Source organism: Juglans regia, chromosome 15, assembly GCF_001411555.2.
Source record: "Juglans regia cultivar Chandler chromosome 15, Walnut 2.0, whole genome shotgun sequence".
Taxonomy (NCBI): domain Eukaryota; kingdom Viridiplantae; phylum Streptophyta; class Magnoliopsida; order Fagales; family Juglandaceae; genus Juglans; species Juglans regia.
The window spans coordinates 13,645,937-13,669,033 of NC_049915.1; the positions used below are offsets into that span (position 1 = coordinate 13,645,937).

The following is a 23,097-nucleotide window of genomic DNA, read 5'->3' on the forward strand; positions in this document are numbered from 1 at the left end:
GACATCCACCATTCTAAACAAACTTCAATTTCTATTTTTCTTGGTAAGTATCTGGGGTAAATCAGCGAAGGCACAAAAAATACAATAGCTCGCTATTAGCCATATAGAAGTAGGTAGGATTAGTGAAGTAGAAAGTGAAATTAGATATTCTAGAATTTGATCTTGCATGGGGATACAATAGATTTTTTTTTTCTTTCTCTTCTTTCCTTTGTTGTGATAAGGGGAGTGTGGTTATGTTTCTAAATTTTTGACCCTCTACAGTTGGAGTCAGGCGCCTCTTTTTCCACCTATCGGCGTTGCTGCTTGTGAGTTTGATGATTCTCCACCCTTCCACCTAAAGCTCGAGCCCAACTCGTCGGACTCACACTTTACCATACCTAAATCTTTCTCCTATGGAAGAAAAGTCAAATTATGACCTTTATAACGAAAAAAATGTGCATTGCAAAACATTGAAAAACAAACGCAAGAGATTTCGGAATCTCTTCTCTTCTAGGGAGTGCTATGGAACAATTTATTTCGCTATAGTGGCGCATGTAGGACACGCGCCACTCTAGGAGCATGTCGGACAGTCGATCTTGAAGATACCGGAGTCGCTAGAACCATAAACGCCGCGCGTGGCGTCAACAATAGACTTATCATGGTTGCGCATGGGGGCCACGTGCACACGGTCCATCCGCGTGTGTGAAACGCGCTACTCCCTTTGGCACCACCTTCGGTAGTCTGGAAGATCGGCGGGTGAGGAAGACCATGGTGGGGCACGTGTAAGACTTTCTCCTTTATTTGACCTGAAAAAACAAACAAAGCAAAACACAAACCAGAATGGACATCCTGGAAGAAAAAGGGGCTGGAAGGAGGGAGGGAGGAGGAGCCGAACCTCCCACCCCCTCTAGCTAGATTCGGTTTGGGTGGGTTTTTAGAGAGAAGTTGGAGGTTCTCTCTAAACGATGTTATGTGATTGTAGTTGAGTCTACTCTTTCAGTATTATATATTAATAATGGTGCAATCATAATCCTTGATCAAATCAAGCCATCTCCTTTGCCATTTAATTCCTTTTGGATAAAAAAATATTTCAAGCTCTTGTGTGGCACCCATGACCCCCATGTAAGGAAACATAGGAATTGAGACGCCGGGATGATGACAACACGGTCACGCATCCCAACGATAGTGCCATGTGTGTGTACATGCAACAGTGTACAAAAACAACGCAACGGATTAGTCAACTAAGTACCAGAATTTAAATACAATCTAAACATCAGTAAAGGTTTAAAAAGTAGTTATACAGTCATCCGAAATTAAAATACAATACAGTAAAATAAAATAACAAAGCAAGTGATCCCAGATCACTCCTCGGGCGGAGCCTTCTCCTCAGGCTCGCCCTCATCCTCCTCATCTGCATCAAAATCTGCGTTACCATAAAATGGTACCGCAAGTAAGTATAACCTAAACAATCCTCAGGAATAAAATGCATTTAACGCAACCAACATGCATGCATATGAAGAAATATGCATTTTCCTCAAAACATCATTTTCCCCGAAAATGATTATTTTCCAACACACGCCAAAATCCCAGTTGGCCAAAAAATAATCCGTAAAACATTTTCCCAGAAAATGGTTTACACAAAATCCAACACATGCTATTTTCCCAGAAAATAGTCCATTTTTAACGTATGCACCATGATCTCCCCTATGGGTCATCCGCACACCCTAACTTCGTAGTGATGCCCACTTCCGCGCCAAACACGTTCGTGGTAAAACATCAACTACACAACGAGCGATGCCCAGTTCCGCGCCCAGCGTGTACGTAGCCAAGCATCCTCTAGTCCCCGCTAGCAGAAGGACCACGGAGTCGGCACAACTCTCTCGTCCGATCCCATTGTCGCCCCGCGACAATCCAGGGGACAATCCAGGGGACGTCACTCAGTATATTACGCTCCCGAGTGACCAAAGGAGCTCCACCGAGATAATACCCTATCTCGGCTTGGGGTTCATGATACACACGCACCCAATAAATCATTTTACATGAAAACCAAGTTTTCAATAAACACATGAACATGAATGCAATACATGAAAACCCAATTTCCTTTTCAAACATGATCATGCATGAAATCATGAAATGTACATGTACCAACTCTAATCCACAACCATCAATAACCAACCCAATCAAATCCAACCAAACAACTTCAATCACCAATCCATCCAACCCCCGTACTCATCGGACTCAGTCCGGCAAAACCAATCAATAGTTCAAATACAGTGTAATGTGTTAGTGCAAAAATACATTAAATTCACAATAATTCTTTGGAAAATACTTATAGTGCAATATAGCAATTTTCGAAGGATCACGAAGCTGCAAGAAGTGACGTCTGAGCAACGCAACAGTGCAACATGCACTGTGGCCATGGGTCTCAAATACCCATTTTTCAACGGAGGCAAACGAAGACTCAAAATTGATAGGATAGAGCCTAGGGAGGTCGGTGAAGCTAGTGGTGGTGGTGGTTGGTTGTGGGTGGTGGCGTGGGCGGCGGTAGAAGACCAAAATACCCAAATCGAAAATGTTGTTGAAAATGCTTCACTGGTGAGGGATCGAAGCTGGGGTTGGGGTCCAATGGGTTGCTAAGAGGTCGAGGATGAAGTGGTGAGAAGATGGTGGCCAATGGTGGTGCGACGGCGGCGTAGCGGCTGAAAGATTGCCGCGGCTTGGAGAGGCTCGTGGTGGCTAACGGCGGCGTGAATGGAGCTGAGGTTGGTAGGGTGAGGTCGTCGGCGGCTAGGGAGGCTAACTGGCTGGGCGGTGTCGATCACCGCCGACTCACGGCGGTGCTGGGTGGGGAAGAAGGAATGGACGGAGAGAGGGAGGGGGAGCTGGGTCGCGCGGGAGATAGGCCGAAAGGAGAAATAAGGAGAAAAGAAAAGAAAGAGAAAAGAAAATGAGAGGAAAGAAAAATAGAGGAAAAGAAATGAGGTCCAATCCTCATAATTTGGGTTACAAAAATGATCCAACGGAAACGATTTCAAAACCACAAGTTAAATAAAATAATTTAAACGTAATGGTAAAGGGAAATTGAAATAATTAAATCTCACAATAATTAATTTAGAATAAAGAGATTTTAAACGCATAACAATAATTAAAAATAAGAAAGCACTTCAAAATAATTTTCACAAAATTAAAAATCATAAAATAAATCCACTAAAAAAAATCTAACAATTTTAAAATAAGAGAGTAAATTTTTGAATAAAATAAAAGTAATCCTTCAGTAAAAATACACTAAAATACGGGGTGTTACATCTTGTGATCCGTATAAATTTCGCACTTTTCCTCGTACAAATGGTATTTCCAAATCTTAAGTGTAAAAATGACTGCCACGAGTTCCAGATCATGTGTGGGATAATTCTGCTCATACACTTTCAGTTGGCGTGACGCGTAAGCTATAACCTTTCCATGTTGCATCAGTACGCACCCCAATCCAAGCCTAGATGCATCGCTATAGACAACAAATCCACCTCTAGCTGTGGGAACTGTTAATACCGAAGCTGTCACTAATCTCTGTTTCAACTCCTGGAAGCTTTCTTCACATTTTGCTGTCCAACCAAATTTATTATTTTTCCTGGTGAGTGTAGTGAGAGGGACTGCTATCCTGGAAAACCCATCAATGAATCGACGGTAATAACCCCCGCCAATCCCAAGAAGCTTCTAACCTCATGAGCATTCGTCGGTGCCGACCAATTAACCACTGCTTCCACTTTTCCTGGGTCCACTGAAATGCCATCTTTCGAAACTACATGTCCCAGAAACGTGATTGAATCAAGCCAAAATTAACATTTATTCAACTTAGCAAACAACTGCTAATCTCTGAGTGTCCCAAGTACCAACTTCAAATGTTCTTCATGCTCGGTCTTGCTTTTGGAGTATACAAGTATATCATCAAAAAAGACAACCACAAACTTATCCAAAAACTCATGGAATACCTTGTTCATCAAGTCCACGAATACTGCTAGGGCGTTAGTCAGGCCAAAAGGCATGACCAAAAACTCATAATGGCCATATCGGGTCCTGAACGCCTTCTTAGCCACGTCTTCTGCATTGATCTTCAATTGATGATAACCCGATCAGAGATCAATCTTTGAAAATACCTGAGCACCCTGAAGCTGATCAAACAAATCTTCTATACGGGGTAGTGGGTACTTATTCATTATGGTCACCCGATTAAGTTCCTTGTAATCGATACACATTCTCATCGATCCATCCTTCTTCTTCACAAAGAGAATTGGAGCTCCCCAAGGTGATACACTAGGCCTGATGAAACCCTTGTCCAACAAATCTTGCAACTGTTCCTTGAGTTCCACTAATTCAGACGGCTCCATTCGATAAGGTGCTTTCGAAAGGGATGCCGTGCCTCGGACTAGTTCAATAGCAAACTCTACCTCTCGCTCGGGTGGAAGTCCAGATAAATCTTTTGGGAAAACCTCTGGATATCACTCACAACAGGTATCTGTTCCAACTTCAACTCTTCCTTTGGTGCTTCTAGCACACAGGCTAAGAATCCCTGACAACCATCAGGCAACAATTTTCCAACCTGAATGGCAAAAATGATGGGTGGAACCAACCTCACTTTCGACCCTGTGAACCGAAATTCACTTTCTTTTGGGGGTCTGAAAACCACTTCTTTTTTAAAACAATCAATACTAGCGTGATAGAAAGCTAGCCAATCCATACCCAAAATCACATCAAACCCAATCATGTGGAACACTATTAAATCTGATGGCCTTAGTCTTCCATCTATAGATAGGGGGCATCCCGGTAGAATCTCACTACAGACTACCGAATTTCTTGTTGGGGTCGCGACCACTAACTTGTGCTTCAACCTTTCAGTTTCTAAAGTGCAAAATCTAGAGTAAGCCGTGGAAACAAAAGAATGTGTCGCTCTCGAGTCAAATAACACAAAAGCGTTATTAGAAAACAAAGAAAGAGTACCTGTGACCACAAACAGTCTTATACATGAACCAAAATATTCAAAGCCTTAACCAAAACCAACCAAATAGAAGTAAAAATAATAAAAAAAAATCTTTAAAGCAGAACAAAGGGTCATACCAGTGATCACGTCCTCCCTACCCTCAGCCTCTCCAGGTGTCAAAGCAAAAACCCGTGCAGGCGCAGTAGTACGCTGGAAGTTGCCTCGCGGTGTCCCTTCTGCTCTGGGTGGTGGTGGCCTGTTGCTGTTTAATTGCAATGGGCAGTCCCTGAGATAGTGACCCAGTTTGCCACAACGGAAGCATAGTCTCGCCTCCATCCTGCATACTCCGGCATGTACTCGGTTGCAAGTTCTACACTGATATGCTTGTTGGGTGCCCAAAACTATCCTCTTACCCATGCTACTACCTTCATTCCTCTTTTTCCATGATCCCTGGTCCATGCTAGAATGATACCCAGTAGGAGTAGCCCTTTTTCTTTGTTCATGCAATGCAGCGCTTCTTTGGAGAGTGCTTTCAAAAATTGTGGCCTTATTCACCATTTCTGAGAAGTTCTGAATCTGAAAACCCACCACACGCTCATAAAGTTTCTCATTCAATCCTTGCTCAAATTTGTGCATACTGATGTACCGTCATTGTTCCCTGCACCAAGGTGGCAAATTCTGTAGCCTTGTCCTCACGGAATGAGCTAGGGAAGAAGCGCTCAAGAAAGATCTATTTGAAATGTAGCCAACCAACTATCTCTGTCCCCTCTGCTTCTCTGATAGTCCTTTCAGAAATCCACCACCTCTTCACTTCCCCGGTAAGCTTGAATGTGGCGTACGCCACCTTTTGTTCATCTCTACAGGTTAGGACCCGCAAAATCTCCTCAATGTCCTGAATCCAATCCTCCACTAGAGTTGGATCGCCTCTCCCATCAAATAAAGGAGGGTGCATTCGATTGCATTGCTCTACAATACAACCCCCTTCATTATAGTTACGCTGGCGACCCAAGGGATTCTACACAAGATCATCAATTAATTGATGTGCAGCTGCTCGTAGTACTTTGGAAGCACTCGGGTTTGCTTCCCTCTCATTCTCGTTTGCATTCAAATCCGACATGCTTCGTTCTCTACGACGAGGTGGCATCTTGACAAAATAACTTGAACTTTTAATAATCGTTTCAAAAAAATAGAGTTTATATGAACATAAAAATTTAGTGGTATTTGTAAAAACAAAACATATATATTATATTTCAAAATTATAAGAATACCTATAAAAGAGAGGAAAGAAGTACACATAACTGTAGTAATAATCAATTTCCCAAAATCTAATTCTTTACCCCATCTAACTATTTAAGAAGACTCCGAAATTAAACTAAACCTTAATCAACATGAACTTAGTTCATAGACCTGTGAAATACCACACCTCGAAACCATTCCTAAAGCCTGTGAATTCTAAGACTTCCCTCATCTGCAATATTCAATCCTATAGTTCGCTTCACTATCATAATAAATCTGAAAATGATTTCTTAAACACTATCTATGCTCTGAAATCTTACATACTATAGTCTGCAGAACCTCAAACCTGGCTCTGATACCAAATGTAACGCCCCATACCCGGGTGGGTTGGAGAATTACTACGTGTCACTTACAAACATGTCTCCCAACACATCTAAAAGTCTCCAAAGACTTCATTAGCAAAATCAATCTCAAATTTTCTTTATAAACACATTACAAACTCCACATAGTCTTTACTGCTATAATAATAAATCAAAGGGTCCACAATCTTCCGGTAGTGATAACATACCAAACTAATAAAACCATAAGTCTTACTAAACCAAAACATAATTAAATCTAAACGTAATAAACTGATACATCTTAAGTCTCAATAAATCTAAATATCAAAAAGAACTTCAAACTCTTCTTCTAACAGTGGTACCCTTAGGTACTCAACCTTCTATCCATATCTAGTCAATCTCTAATTTCTATTCCTGACCCCCGGCGGGATCATCAATATTATCTGAAAAATTAATAAAGATAAGGGGTGAGTTATCAACAACTCAGTAAGCAGAAAACATATACTAGTGTGCAAACATGAGCAATTTTTAGAAAGTTTGGTATGCAAAAGCAAAACATTTTATTTTCATATGCATATCTCAATACGTATTATCAAAAAAATAAGAGCGACATTTCAATCTTTTCATATTCAAGAACACTTTGGCATAACATAACTGAATATATTCATCTTATCATTTCATATCGTATCATATCATATACCATGTTTAACCCCTATGGTAGGTTTGTGCTATCCCCGGTGGCCAAACTTGGCAGTATCATATTGTGAAACTTCTCCTTTTTCAATCTCGGAGCCCCGAGTGTGCTCACAGGAAAGAACGCATAAAAGACCACTTTGTTTCCAAAGTGGGTGCACTCATATCATATCATGTTGGTACCAACCATATCACGTGAACTAGTATCATCATATCATAACCATATTTAGAATCAGAATCAAAACATATAAGTATGCCAAAGGTTTTTTGTATCCATATCATATCAAACCACGTGCTGAACACATTCATATCATTTCTATTTAATCAAAAATAGATCCAAATCATTTTTATATCATATATACAAAAAATTCACAAATATCATTTTCACTCACATTTCATAAATATGTCAAATATTGCTCATGTCTAAACTATTCATGTCAAAAACACTTCTTTTCTCTTTCATACATATCTAATGAGTGAATGCAAAACATCTACTGATGTTGTTTTTCATCTTTTCTTTTTAAAAACAACATGCACATTTTTACAAACCAACCTCAGTTCAATTCTTTTTAAGCAAATCTAGCATGGGAACCCATTCACAAAACAAACAACTCCTGCAAACAGCAATACCCAAAAAGTCCCAATGAGTAACAGTCACTTGACCCATTCACACACTCCATTATCGCACCAATCATAACCAATCCCCAACACTACATCAGCCACTCTCTACATCTTTCCTGCAACATGAACGATAACAAGATACCCAACCAGCCACAACAATTCCCAACCACTCAACACAGCCAACCGAGTTTCATATACTTCAACAATTCATCCATGAATATCATAACAGTTCAAATATCACATCAATTTCCAAAGCTAGCATTTGTGATTACCTTGTAGCACTTCGGAACGAGATCGTGCTACTCCACTTTCCATTGAACCCGATAGCAGTACACTCCGAGGTGACAAATTCTAGATTTTTAGAAGAAAATATGGGAATGTGTGAGGATCTCAAAAACACATGAGAATAGAGAATTTAAAACAGAAGTTTAAAGAGAGTTTTACCTAAAATCAAAAGTGAGGGGAAACTGAAAATTTATGGGAGCCTACCAGTGTGAGCAACATCAACCTGCAAGGCTCTTGAGGATGAAGGTGCACGACGTAGTGATTTGTGAAAATAAAACCTTGTGAGTGAAAAACAAAGAGTGGTTACGTGAGGGTGAGATACATCGGATCCAACCAAGAAAAACAGAGTGCAGAAAGAAAAAAAAATGGTTTACCTATACCAAACTGAATGTTTTCCCAAAACACACTGCAATACCACAATTACACTAACAATTGCAAGAGAGTAGAAGAGAGGATGTGAGAGGAAGCGGCTGTTGAGAGAGGTCTGGTTGAGAGGAAAAGAAAAAGAAAAGAACAGAAGAAAAAATATGCAAGGAATCGTCAAATACGTGTGGGGGGTGAGTTACAGGATGAGGGAAAATTGGAATAAAGAAACTGAAGAGAGGGAGAAAGAGGGAAAACGTTGGGGTGCGGAGAGAAAGGAGGAAATAAGAAAAGAAGTCAAGGAAAAGAAAAATTTTACCTGAACGACGTCGTCCCATCCTAAGGTTAAACTCCAATTGGTCTGGGCCACGGGCTTTACAGTTCTGATGTAGTCTTCCGCAAGTGCCTCTTACTCTTCCTGAATGGGATCTTACTAAGGGGCCCCATCTGTGGTGACCTCTGCTTAGTCATAGACACTGTAACCCCCAATCGGAGTAGGAGGTTAGATATCAGTAGTGTAAATGGTAGACTACCTCCACTGAAAAAGCGTGACTCCGATCGAATGCATAGAGGAAGAAATACAATGCCAAATCAATGGGGTCCCCCCGTGCTATCCATAGCAAAAATCTGGCTCGATCGATCCCAAAATCAGCCTTGTGTTTTTTCGAATCGATGTTATAGCCAACAATCAAATTAAGCATTCTGAAAAATGCTATACAATCGGCCAGTTAGGATCACCTTGCTCCCATCATAAAGAGGAGCCAATGGGTCTCGCAATAGCAGACGCACCTGATCGTCTGTGAGATCATCATCAAGTAGATCCTCATCCTCACTAGTATCCAAACTAGGATCTGAATCTACATTCGGGGCTAGCGAGGAGGATGCGACCGATGTGTCAAATCAGATGGTGCAGCTGTTGGTCCCCATGTAACCGTTGCAGGATATGTGTCGGCCACGCGTAGGATGTCAAGGAGCTCGGCAATAATGTGGGGAGAGAAATTAATACTCACTCCTCTGACTGATAAGGTGTAGAACAGAACACTAGCGCTAAGTTCTCCCATGGCACAATAGAACTCATCGACCATCTCTGGATATGCAGTCCCCCACTACTCATAGATCGATATCCATCCCCGCTCGATGAAGATGGACTGTATGTTTCGTCCCACTCATAAAAGATTGGAGAAGTCAGACAAAATGACTGGACGCTCGACAAGTATAGGCCTCGTCTTCGGAGCATGAGCTGCTCCACTACTTTGGCTAGGTTGATCTCTAGCACGTTTTCTTCCACTGGATGCAATTGATATACTATTTGGCCATAAGAAAAGTAATAATATAATTATCCATAATATTTAAATTATATTATTGAAACATTATAGTATATTGAACTGAATTGAAATAATTTGTTCGAACGGAACATATTCTGTTTGAACTAATAAAATCTATCTGAATGGACCGTTTTATTCATTCGAACCAGAAATCTTTGTTCGTTCAAACGAATTTATTAATAAGTTGTTCGAACAAAAATAATGTTATTTGGCAACTGAGTGTTTGAACGGACTAGAGTTAGTTCGAACTAGAAGAAGACAACAGTCATGGCTAAGTCGACTCAGCCCTGAACTTAAAAACTCAATCTATATGTTATCCTTCGTTTTAATCGGTATAAATGATTAAGGAGTGAAGCCTAATCATTTCTACTGATTATTTTGATGTTATTTCATGGGAATACACCAAAATGGGAGATTTCAAATTCGAAATCCATGCCCCCCCTCCAAACACAACACATTCGAACATAAAACCAAATAATAGATGTGGAGACTTGACCCATACCTCTTAGAAGTTCAAATGTGGGGTTGTTACGATGGTTGAGTGGTGGTTTTCGCGGCAGAGATAAGGGGATTGAAGGTCTCGACGGCAGCTAGTTCGAACTTGAGTGATTTGTTTCATTGTTTTTTAATTAGGTCTATAATGACCGTGGTGTCTCGTTCGAACTGGATAAATATATGTTCGAACGGTTATTATACTAATATATTTATAATTATTTTACTAATAGTAATATATAATAATACTAATATTACAAAGTACAAAAGTATAAAAATAAAACTAATAATAGTATTATAATACTTTTAATTAATATATTTAGTATATTATTTGTAAATATATTTATTATATTATACTAAGTACATACTAAGTACTTAGTATAATTACAATGGCTTAATTATATAGCTACTATATATCAGATATGATAACTATACTCGTATAGTTTATATAATATTATAATGCTAACTATAGTTACTAGTTATATAACTGCTATAGTTATTATAAGTTATGATAACTATACAAGTTAATATAATTAATATATAGATATAATAGTTATTAGTTATATAGATATTATAGTGTAAGTATTATATATAGTTACTATATAGCTATAGCTATTATAAGTTATGATAACTAAACAAGTTAATATAATTAATATATATATAGTAGTTATTAATTATATAGATACTACAGTGTAAGTATTATATATAGTTATTATATAGCTATAGCTATTATAAGTTATGATAACTATTATAAGTTATGATAACTATACAAGTTAATATAATTCATATATATATATAGCAACTATTAGTTATATAGCTACTACAGTGTAAGTATTATAAATTACGATAACTATACAAATTAAAATAATTAATTTATATATATACTAGTTATTAGTTATATAGCTACTATAGTGTAAGTATTATATATAGTTACTATATAGCTATAACTATTATAAGTCATGATAACTATACAAGTTAATATCATTAATATATATATATATATAATACTTATTAGTTATATAGCTACTATAGTGTAAGTATTATATAGTTACTATATAACTTATAGTGTAAGCATTATATAGTTACTATAGCTACTAGTTACTATTATAAGTTATGATAACTATACTTATTATATTTTATATTACAAGGTTGTAAGTTATATAATATATAGTGCAAAATTAGAAGACATATAGTTACTATATATATATATATATTAATAAGTACTACATATTAATAGTTAATATATATAGTATAAGTATTATATTAACTATACTGTTATATTACAACAGATGGTTTTAATCCATTTGGCAACATGAGCAATTCTCATAGTACTTGGCGTGTCATATTAATGCCCTATAACTTGCCACCTTGGAAGTGTATGAATGATCCGTATTTTATGATGACTTTATTGATATTAGGGCCAAGGTCACTTGGGAATGAATTAGATGTATATCTGCAACCACTGATTGCAGAGTTGAAAGAGTTGTGAAATCAGGGTGTCAGTACATATGATACGATCTTGTCGGGGGAGTTCAAGATGCATGTTACAGTGATGTAAACAATAAATGACTTTCCAGCATATGGAAATTTGTCTGGGTGGAGCACAAAAGGTAAAATGACTTGTCTTGTTTGCAATAAAGATATTTCAGTTGGGGATGTTTCAGAAAACAGATTTGGAAAATATACAAGGGTTCGAAAGAAAAAACGACAAGCGATGGAGTTGAATTGGACAAAAAAATGTATTTTCTTTGAATTGTCATACTGGTCTACCTTGACACTGCACCACAATCTAGATGTTATGCCCATCGAAAAAAATATATGTGAGAATATATTGGGCACTCTGATTTCAATAGAAGGGAAGACAAAAGATACAGCTAACTCTCGTAAAGACTTAAAGGAGCTGGAGATAAGACCAGAGTTGCATTTGAAAGATAATGGGTCCTCAGCTTATATGCTCATCGGATGATATACACTTTCAAATGATGAGAGAAAGAAATTTTGTGATTGGTTTATGAAAATCAAATTACCCGATAGTTATGCTTCAAACATGACAAGATGTGCTCGAACACATGATTGGAAGATAACTAGTCTTAAAAGTCACGACTATCATGTATTTCTGCAGCATTTGTTGCCGATTGGTGTGCATGGAAAGCTTACTCGAGATGTTCGTACAGCTCTTATAGAATTAGAGGGATTTTTCAGAGACATTTGTAGTAAAATGTTGAAAGTTGATGCATTGTTAAAAATGGAAGCTGACATTGCAGTAATATTGTGCAAATTGGAGAGTTTGCACTCGCCTCCATTTTTTGATGTAATGGTTCATTTGGTTGTGCACCTACCTCGTGAGACTTTAGTCGTTGGCTCGGTTCAATATAGATGGATGTATCCTATTGAATGGTTTTCGAGAAAACTTAAGTGATTGGTGGGGAATAAAGCTCGTTCAGAAGGTTCGATTGCAGAGTTATATATTGATAATGAGTGACATATCTTTTGTTCAATGTATTTTCATGGGGCTGATACTAGATTTACAAGACTAGACCGAAATTATGAAGGTGGGCAAGAGATGGGAGTCTCATCGACATTTATTGTATTTTTCCAAACCGTGCGTCCCATAGGCGCATAAGAGAGCTACGATCTATTTGGGCAAGAGTTTAAAAGAGTTTGATGGTATGTCATGAATAATTGCGCAGAGATAAATCACTACTTGAGGTTAGTGATGATCATCTAAATCAATATTATCTTTAAGTTTATGTATAATAATATAGTATAACTTCATACAAATTAAACATTCATATGAACATGTGCAGCGAACATACACAACTACTTTACTCGAATGGTGTAACTAACGTAGAAAATAAGCATGAATAGGAATTTGCCTCGTGGTTTGAACATACAATATTACTGCTAAGCCCCATTTTATAATATGAATTTCATACTAATTAACTCCACTTTTTTTCTATATAATAATATTTATTGATATAGGTTGCATTGAAATATGGTGAAAATTCAGAAAAAATCTCACCAGAACTGTATGCTCTAGCATGTGGTTTGTCCAGGCAGGCCATCCAGTACTTAGGATGTTTGGTGCATGGATATAAATTTCACACAACTGATAGAGAACGATATAGAAAAACTCAAAATATTGGGGTCATAGTCGAAGGAATCCATGGAGATGATAACATTGACTTCTATAGAATTGTCGAATATATCATAGTGTTAAAGTACATGGGGGACATATGGTCTGGTTGTTTAAATGAAATTGGTAAGATGTCTCAAATCCTAGGTTGGGTGTAACGCCCCGGTCTCGCAGGGATTGAAGAGTTACTCCCTATAACTTAAAACTCACAATTCATCAATGTATTTATAGAGTCTAAAAAAAACAAAGTCATCAGAATACTACAGAATCTCTCAATAAAAATCTGTCAATTCTCAGAAATCTTCTATGAGTAAACCACTATGCTTAAATAATCATCTCACCGATGCTCCATAATTCTGATCTTTAGCTGGACTATTCAAAATCATCTGAAAAATATATGGAGATAAGGGGTGAGTTATCAACAACTCAGTAAGCAGATGACATATACTAGTGTGTAAACATGAGCATTTACAGAGTTTAGAATACAGAACAAAAATATTTTCTTTCAAAATGCAGAATCAGAATAATGTTTTCAAAATGCAGATTCAGAACATGTTATCAAAAATATCAGAGCGAAAGTTTGAAAATATTCATAATCAAAATCCCTTTGGCATAGCATAAACTGAAACATCACATCTTATCTTATCATATCAGAACAAATACCATGTTTAACCCCCGTGGTAGGGTTGTGCAAACCCCGGTAGCTAACCGGGCAGAAACAGAATGTGAATCTTCCCCTTATTCATTCTCGGAGCACCGAGTGTGCACATAGGAAAGACCACGCAGAAAACCACTTTGTTTCCAAAGTGGTGCACCAGAAACAGAAAAGTTGGTACCAACCCGAACAGAGGCCACAGTTTTACACCTGTGGTAAGGTCAGAACGGAACAAAAACAGAAACAGAATGTTATGCCAGAGGTTTTCAGAAATCACATCAGATCATATCAGAGTACAGAAAATCTTCAGAACAGAACAAAATCATATCACCTCATAATTTATGCACAAAATTTCATATTCGCTCTCTTTTCAAAGTTCAGAAACAGAATGTCAAAAATAAGCTCATGTCTACATCAGTCATGACAGAAAATAATTTCTTCTTAAACAAAATCTCATGAGTAATGCAGAACAAATAACTGAGGCAGTTCAAATTTCTTTTCAACATCAAATATGTATATTTTCCAAGAAATAACCTCAGCACATTTTATTTTATGCAAAGTCTAGCATAGGAACCCCGCTTACCTGAACTTCTTAGCTTTTTCGAAAATTCCTCAAAAACGTCGAACAATAATTAATCGTCACCTGTAAAATAATCACGTATTTCATTATTTAATCCTAAGCTTATAAAATGACCTATTTAATTCCTCAAAACCTAAAATTACAAATCATCACTTTCTAAAAATCGCCAATGCTAACTTAATACTATGACTAAAACATTTAAAAGTCAGACCTATTTATTAATGAGATCAATTTATAAAATTTGGGTAACATAATTATTCAAAATCTATTAAAGTAGACAAAACAAAAAAATACCATTTAATTAAAATAGACTTAATTAATCTCCCTTAAAGAATTCAAAATGAAAGTCTTGCACTACATTGTACTTCTAGAAATATATTAAAAAAAAACATAATAGTAGTAATATCATATTACAAATCTTTATTAATATCATTATGAAAATCATGTATTTTCTTAAATAAAATTAAACCGAGACCATTTACTAAAAAAATAACCCATTTAAACATAACCCCAAAAATAAACCTCTCACCCGAAAACAAAACTCTAGGAACTTTCCATATATATATATATATATATATATATAAGGTTAAAACTGTCCATAAATATCATATATACTTCGTACGTATAATAAACTAGGCGAACACATACGGGATTAACACCCAGTATGCGGCGGCAGCAACTTACCCAAGGGAAACCGAGGCACACGCGGAGGGGTGAGGAGCGACGGGGCTGGCTGGAGGGATTGAGGTGGCGCGACAGAAGAACGGGAGTGCGGCGGAGACTCCGTCTAGCCGGGCTGCGCACGAGTGAACGAGAGAGAGTGATGAGGGAGAGAGAGTGATGAGCGAGAGATGTGCGAGATAGGAACAGAGATGGAGAGAAAACACATGGAATACTCACCGAGAGGGCAGCGAAGCGACGGCAACAAGGTGGTTGGGCAGCAACAGGTCACGGAAAGGTTGGGGAGTCGGCGTTGCCGGGCTTCCCTTCGTCGAGGCTGGTGGCACCGAAACAAGAAAAAGTGCTCTGTTTCGAGATGCAAAAATAGAGGTCTTTCAGTGTGTTTGATGGTGGTGTTCTCCGACGTGGGTTCACGGCTGGGTCACGATGGTGGCTTATGGCAGCGTTGTGGAGGAGCATGCAGCGGCTTGACCTCCTTGAGAAGCTGCAGTTTCCGTGTGATGGTTGAGTAAAACCGTGAAAGTGCAGATTGGTTTTTGGCCGTGCGTGGTGAGTCTCTTGCCGTGTGATCCGAGGGCTCAGCTTCTCAGTTGGTGCTACCCATGGTGATGATCTTCCTTTGCTGGGCGAGAGTGGTGCATTGCATAAGCGCACAGTGGGGGCGGCTGAGTATCCTCCGTGGAGTGACTCTCGGTACGTGGTGAAGGTTGCGGCTGTTGGGCTTCACGTGACGTGTAACGCTGGAGGATGAGGGAAAGAGGGACGCGATCGAAATGGATGATGGTTTGCGGATGGAGCTTCTGAGCGTGAGTGGGTGGTGACTGCCGTGGGAGATTATGCGGCAGCGAAAGGCTTTGCAAACTAACATGCAGGTGCGTATGTATATATATGTGTTTATTGGCGATAGAGAAACCCTAGAGAAAAGAAGGTAACGTGTATGCAGAAGGAAAAGAGTTGTGCGGGTGAGAAACTACTCATAAATCGATAGCTTTTATATGATTTAAACAAACGGATAAGATCTCCAAATAAAATAAAAAAATAATCCATAACATAAAAACCAAAAAAAAAAAAATAACCTAAAATATCAAGCTCTAAAAATAAATAAATAAAATTTTATAGTTCAACCATACAACTTTTGGGTCCGTGTGTTACATTGGGAGTGCGTAACGATGATTATTTTGTGAGTGTTAATACATCTCGCACATGGTATGAGGATGATCATTTCGTTCTCGCTTGCCAAGCGAATGAAGTTTTTTATTTAGATGATTCGGAGTATAGAAATCCATGGCGGTAATGGAGAAGTTTGCAGCAAGAAATGTATATGATTACATTCTAGAGGCAGACGAACCACATGAAGAAGTTGATAGTCCAGTAAATGAAGAAGCATATCAAGAAAATGAAGTAGACATCAATCTATTTGTTGATCTAAGCCAATATGATATGGTCCAATTGCGTAGAGAAGATGTTTAACCCAAAGTAATTGAGGGTGAAATATTGGAATAAGATGAATCAACTGAAGTATCTAGTGTGAATGAGGGCAACTGGTTCAGCAAAACGGATAGTGAATGAATTTCAAACATGAATTTTTGTAAGTATTATTCTTACAAGTATCTATAACATTTGTTTGAATAATAATTTGTTACAATTTCAAATAGATATGTCTCACAAACGCAAAGTAACACGTGTGCCATCCCCATCCATTACTGACTTCTCGTGTGGTTCACCTATCATGAATAGTGAGCCAACATCACCAGGTCCAGAACAAGGTATTTTAAATTTTTAAATATCACATTTTATGCTCAATTTAAGTAATATATCTATAAAATAAATTAATTTAATTAAAAATTTATGCTTTAATTACTGTATATATAGCTGTTGTATGCAAGCATCGAGGTAGAGGCACTACGAGGGGTGTCTGCATAGAAAAAGTAAGGAAAGTGAGTAAAATACAGGTTGATATTCCTGATGATCACACTAGTGGCTCCGTAGAATTGGCAGCGTGGCTTGCTTCTTATGTTGGTACACTTACTCTCATGTATGCACTAATTGCTACATCCTCTTGGTCTAAAGTTTCCCAAGATGTGAACGACCACATCAAAAAGTGTTGTTTGGTAATAAACTACATCTCAAGCAACTAAGTATATAACATGTTAATTTTAAGTTACTTTGTATTTATACTAATTGTTTATAATTTTTGAAAGGATGAGTTTGAGTTTAGTTTTGGCCGAAGAGAGGATCGATTAACAGTTGAGGAACTAATGTCGAATGCATTTTGGAGGTATAAAGGTCGATGTCATGCACATTATAAGAAGTTCAGTACTACAATAGAGGCGATTCAAAATCCATTCCAAGAAATTTCACCAAACAAATTAGAGAAGGTTTGTGATATATTTGAAGATCCAGCTTATTAGGTAATACTGCTGCTATCTTTTTTTAATAGTATATCACAAATGTATTAAACATATAGACTAATATTTTTTTTTAGCAGCGGAGTACTGTAAACAAAGCAAATAGATCAAATTCAAATATAAACCATCATGGAGATTCTCGATCTTTTCATCGTTTGTCTAACAAAATTGTAATTTATTTTAGGCCCGTTAAATATTAACATATAATACACTTTTCTGATTTAAGTTCTCATATAGATTTTCCTTTTGTAGAAAGAAGAAAGTCCCGCTAACTATGATCGGAACCAATTGTATGCTAAAACACATAAAAATCATGATGGAGTTTGGGTCAATCTGAAGCAGAGGCAAATTATGTAGTTTAAGTTTTTTTAATTCCATTGTCACATAATATTTTTGTTACTTATACTAACTTTAATATTTTTATTTTTGTAGGACAAAATGATATCTCTTAAAGAAACTGTTGCGAATCCATCTGATGCATCACCTGTCAACGATGCTCAGATCCTTTCTTAAGTTCTTGGATCATGTTCTGGATATTTGAGGGCCTAAGGGCGTTGTGTAAAATCATCATCATCATCATCCTATTCTCGTGCCAGATCGAATGACAACAAGACTAAGGAGTTGAAGGAAGTAGCACTTGAGATAGAACGATTGAGGTCCAATGAAAAAGAGTTGCTGACCCGATTAGATCAAGCAGCAGATTTGGAGGTGAGATTAGAAGAGAGGATACAGTTGAATAACCAAAAAATGTTTGAACAATTCCAGTCTATGATGTCTTAAAACTCTATGCCGCCACCATAGTCTTAAAATTTATCTTTTCTTTAATTGCATTTATATTATGATGTTCCAAAATATTTAAACAATTGATGTTTGAATTATAATTTGTGTAAAATTAGTATGGTATTTTTAATTAAATTATGATCTGTATGATTAATACAGTTCGAACGGTAAATAACTAGTTTGAACGGTAAATTACCATTTTTCATTCCATTTGAACCAAAATCGACCCATTCGAATGGATAAAATTTCCGAAAATAAAATTTCTGTTCGAATAGACATAATTTTTATTCGAACACAAGTCGTTTGAAAAATTTATTAATTCGAACGCACAAAATCGGTTCGAACACTTCGTTCGTTCGAACATGATCAGATATGGTCTTTAGTTCGAATGAATATTTCATATTGTTCGAATGGGCGTCTAAGTTTGGACGAAGAAATATTCCATTCGAACAATGTATTGAGACAAAATCAGTTCGTCTCAAAACAAAATATACATTAGAACGGTTTCGACTGGATCCGCCCAATTTCATCTCTAAAAATGATTTTTTGAGACAGTCTTTTTGAGACGAAATGTTTTCATCTCCAAATATAATTTGGGATGAAATTTGGGTTTTTTGAGACAATTTTTTGTCTCAAAAAACACAATTTCTTGTAGTGATCACTACCCATTATATATTGGCCTTAATTTTACTATTGATCTCTGATCTTCTTTGTCCCCCTTATCTAAATGCTAAAACTCGTGTAAATTCAGCATCATTGTTATTCAATACTATTTCTTATGCTATCATATTTATATAATTAATTATTTTAAGATTTTAATTATTTAATATACAAATAAGTTTATACTAGCTAGCTAGCTCGCTAGTCCAATCTCGCTGAGACCAGAATTAAAGAACAAATCCATCCCAATCACATTCCTTGCCAGCTCGCTTGCTAGAAATTAATATAATGTCTATTTAGAATTTGAAGCTTAGATAAATATCCCCTTAAATTGTTATTCAAGCTTAAAAGTTTCAAGTGAAAAGAGATCTGAAAATTCATACATATAGTAATAATTGGTCTAGATCAGTTCTTTATTTCTCTATTGAGATTTTTAGGCCATCAAATTCAGATAGTAACTTGCGAAAATCTTTTTTCCTCATACCCATACATGCATCAAGTAATTTTAAAGTACTTATTAGAAGTAAAAAAAGATTCACACATCAAAGTTATATATACATCATTTAGGTAAATTTTTTAAATAGCATTAAATACTTAATATCTATTCTAGAGTACTCTATTCTATGTGTGTATACATTTTGTACTTTAAATTTCAGATTACATGTCCATAAGCATGATCGAAGCAAAGATGATTGAGGAGTTATATCTGAACTTGACTTCTAAGGAATTATAATATTATAGATTATATATATAGAAAAAATCTAGTCTACTACCTAAAAACAACTCATAAAAAAGAAAAAAGGAATAACACAACAAATCTCTCATTCAAAGACATCAAAACATTTTAGCGAGCGTGCATAGAACTGCTTATTTATGACCAATTATTTTCTGTAAAATGACTATTTTTAATTAAAATGAGTTTATTTTCATCGCAAATAGACCTTTTTCGTCGTAAAAAAAATATCACAAATACCCATTTTTATTGTAACTAGCCTAGCTAGCTAGCTATATCTAGAATTCCCCAACCCCATTACAGCTTGCTTTCTCCAATTTGTGTTCTTCCTCCTCCATTGTATCACAAAGTGTCCCGCCCCTTGTCTCTGGCAAACATGCTGCAAACATCCCACAACATCCTATTGCCAACCCGAACACCCCAAAAGATGCTAAACTCTCTTTCCTGCCGGCGGAGACAAGCATCGGACAGAACACGCCACCAAGCACGATTGCTTCTCTTGTCATCGACATAGCAGAGTTCCGAACACATGTCGGAAACAGCTCTATTGTGTATATGAACAGTATATTAACCACTGTACAGGCGCTGAAGAAGGACAATAACTCAAGTCCAATCTGCAATCTTGTCCACATCTTTCCCTTCAAAACACACATGATGCTGCAAACACCACTAAGAGTCGTGAAAACTATAATTGAATTTTTCCTTTTCAATTTTCCTATGAAAAAGAAAGTGAAGAACGCAGAGGGCAGCTCGGACAAGGCATTGAAAGTGACACCCAGATAGAGATTGAATGCCAAGTTTCCCAGACCTAGTGGCATGCCATAGTAAATAAGTCCGACGCCAAAAGCTATCACCATAACCGCCGACAACCTTCTTAAAGCCCATTTTTTCTCCACCAAGATCTTAACAGTGGAGTAAAGATTGGAATTGCAAGTTTCTTGCTCAAAACACATTCCGGAAAAGTTCCAGTTTGAGCTGTCATGGTGAGTTGAAGCAATACTTTTCAATATAGCCATGGCTTCTTCTTCACGTCCACTCACAAAAAGCCATCGGGGAGACTCACGAACAAAGAAGTGAACTAAGATAGAGTAAAATATCCCAGGGATGGAACTCCAGAGATAGAGAGATCTCCATGAAGAACCTCTGTTCATGTAAGCCATGGCTGGAAGGGATAAAAACCCTATTGCGAAACAAAAGAATCCCACGACCCCCACCTGGCCACGCCACCGTTTCCCCACAAGCTCAGTTGAAAGCACAAGCGCACAAGTACCGATTGTAGAACGGAAAAACCCGCAAAGGAATCTTAAAGCGGAGTAAATCCATATATTTGTGGAGAAGATCACTGTTAGCAGCGAAGATAGAGACATCATTAGACATGAGAGGAGGAGCATGTTTTTGCGACCGAGTGACGAGTCAGCGAGTGTGGCAAGAACGAGTCCACCCACTAGGCAACCCGTGAAGAAGGAAGATGCGGGCAGGCCAGGTACAAAGGAAGCGGCACACTCCAAGTTCCATTCTGAGAGGATTGAAGTGTTGGCAGGCAAATCCCAGGCCCATGAATTAGTGGGCAGATTGCAGATATCGGAAACCGAGTTGCATGACTCGTCCCCGAGCTGAGTACAGTGCCATGTTGGGTGTGCATCGGTGAAGACGCTGATGAATGTTTGCTGTGCATCGAAGACCCATGCAATGGATACAAGCACGGTTTGAAGGAATTGGGGCCACCCGAAATTCCCGATGACACTCTCGATGGTCGAATCAAGGGATGGTAGGTGTTTCACTAATGGTGGGGTGTCTTCTGACTCACCCGAGTCGGCTAGGGAGAGAAGCGGATGAGTTGAATCAGCCATTGGGACCTTGAAATTTGATCTTGATCATGCAGGAGAGCTGTTGGGAGAACGAGCTGCGAACTTTGAAGGTTTTTATATAGACTATAATATTCTTTTCTTAGTCATGTTTCTGATCATGTATCCTTTCAAGCATTTTGAGATAAGCTAGGCGTGGCTGGCCTGTTTTGGATTGTTGTTGTCAAGCTATTTGATGGTTTTAGTTTTATAATTATCATTTGTGCCTTCTCTATCCACGAGTTTGAGTTGGACGTACATGCATATAAAACAAGAAACAAATAAAGATAGAGAGAAACAAATAAAAAAAAATAAAAAAAGGAAATCGGTGTCATGATAAACCAATGATAGTTACAGATCAAAACGAATCATATCATGTACAAGAAATTTATTTGATGGGTTTAGACAGGCGGAATTTTAATTGCTGGTGTATTTTTGTCTCTTTGAGCACCAACTATATGTTGCTGGTTTATAGTGCTCTTGTATATATTTATATATAGCTAGCTAGCCTCTACTATTAATTTACTCTTTTGTTGAGTGGTATCTATTCATCTTGTAAAAACTATTAATTTACTATATAAGTGATCTATATTACAAGCTGGAAATTACAAGAAAATAGACTTTTTTCGGCCACATAGTTCACCATAAATAATTATTAGGCAACATTGTGAGAATGCAGCCCTCGTTTGGATAGTGAGATGAGATTAGATGAAATGAGATGATTTTCCCTTTCATCTTCAACGTGCGTATGTGTATATAAACTCCATAAAATAATATTGAAGTTGACTGGTGAATTATTGCTTCCTAAAAGAAACGAAGCACGATACCTATACAATATATTTTACGACACATTTGATTAAACATGTTTTAAAATGAGGATATTTTTATAAAGTGATGTTATTTTTATGAAATATTTTATAAAAATATCATTCATATTACAATTGTATAATTGTGTAATATATTGTGAAAAGTAATGTGTATTTATCATTTTTCAAATGAGAAGAATCTTTCATCCAAAAAGGAGCAAATTATCCTATTTATCAAAAGTCTCATCTCTATTTTGTCTCCCGAGAGATTAAAAGAGGTGTGAGTAGTGTTTCCTTCGAGGCTTTTTCTGGAGCAAGAGGGTTTAATGATTCTTTTCAGTGAGGGAAGCAGGTAGAAAGACTGGAAGGGATGGAAGAACTTTAGGTTCAATCTGGCCAATAAAGAATTGAGAGGAGATGTGAGAATGATGGTCATAGGAAGGCTGGGGAAGGCGTGGCTGCTATCACATAGGTCTAAGTCCAACGGCAGAGACGAGCAACCAGTACACT

The 23,097-nt window shown here is 37.3% G+C and overlaps 1 protein-coding gene across 1 annotated transcript; it reads right to left on the reverse strand.

Annotated features, from left to right (window-relative positions):
• Positions 1–20,009: 20,009 nt before the first annotated feature.
• Positions 20,010–21,874, reverse strand: LOC108980051 (organic cation/carnitine transporter 3-like). The gene has a single exon (XM_035685749.1). The coding sequence runs from the start codon at positions 21,785–21,787 to the stop codon at positions 20,216–20,218; it is 1,572 nt and encodes a 523-aa protein (XP_035541642.1). The 5' UTR covers positions 21,788–21,874; the 3' UTR covers positions 20,010–20,215.
• Between the last annotated feature and the right edge of the window lie 1,223 nt (positions 21,875–23,097).

Bases quoted from the DNA above. Each gene is read 5' to 3' on its own strand.
- LOC108980051 (XM_035685749.1), bottom strand. From the start codon at position 21,787: ATGGCTGATTCAACTCATCCGCTTCTCTCCCTAGCCGACTCGGGTGAG.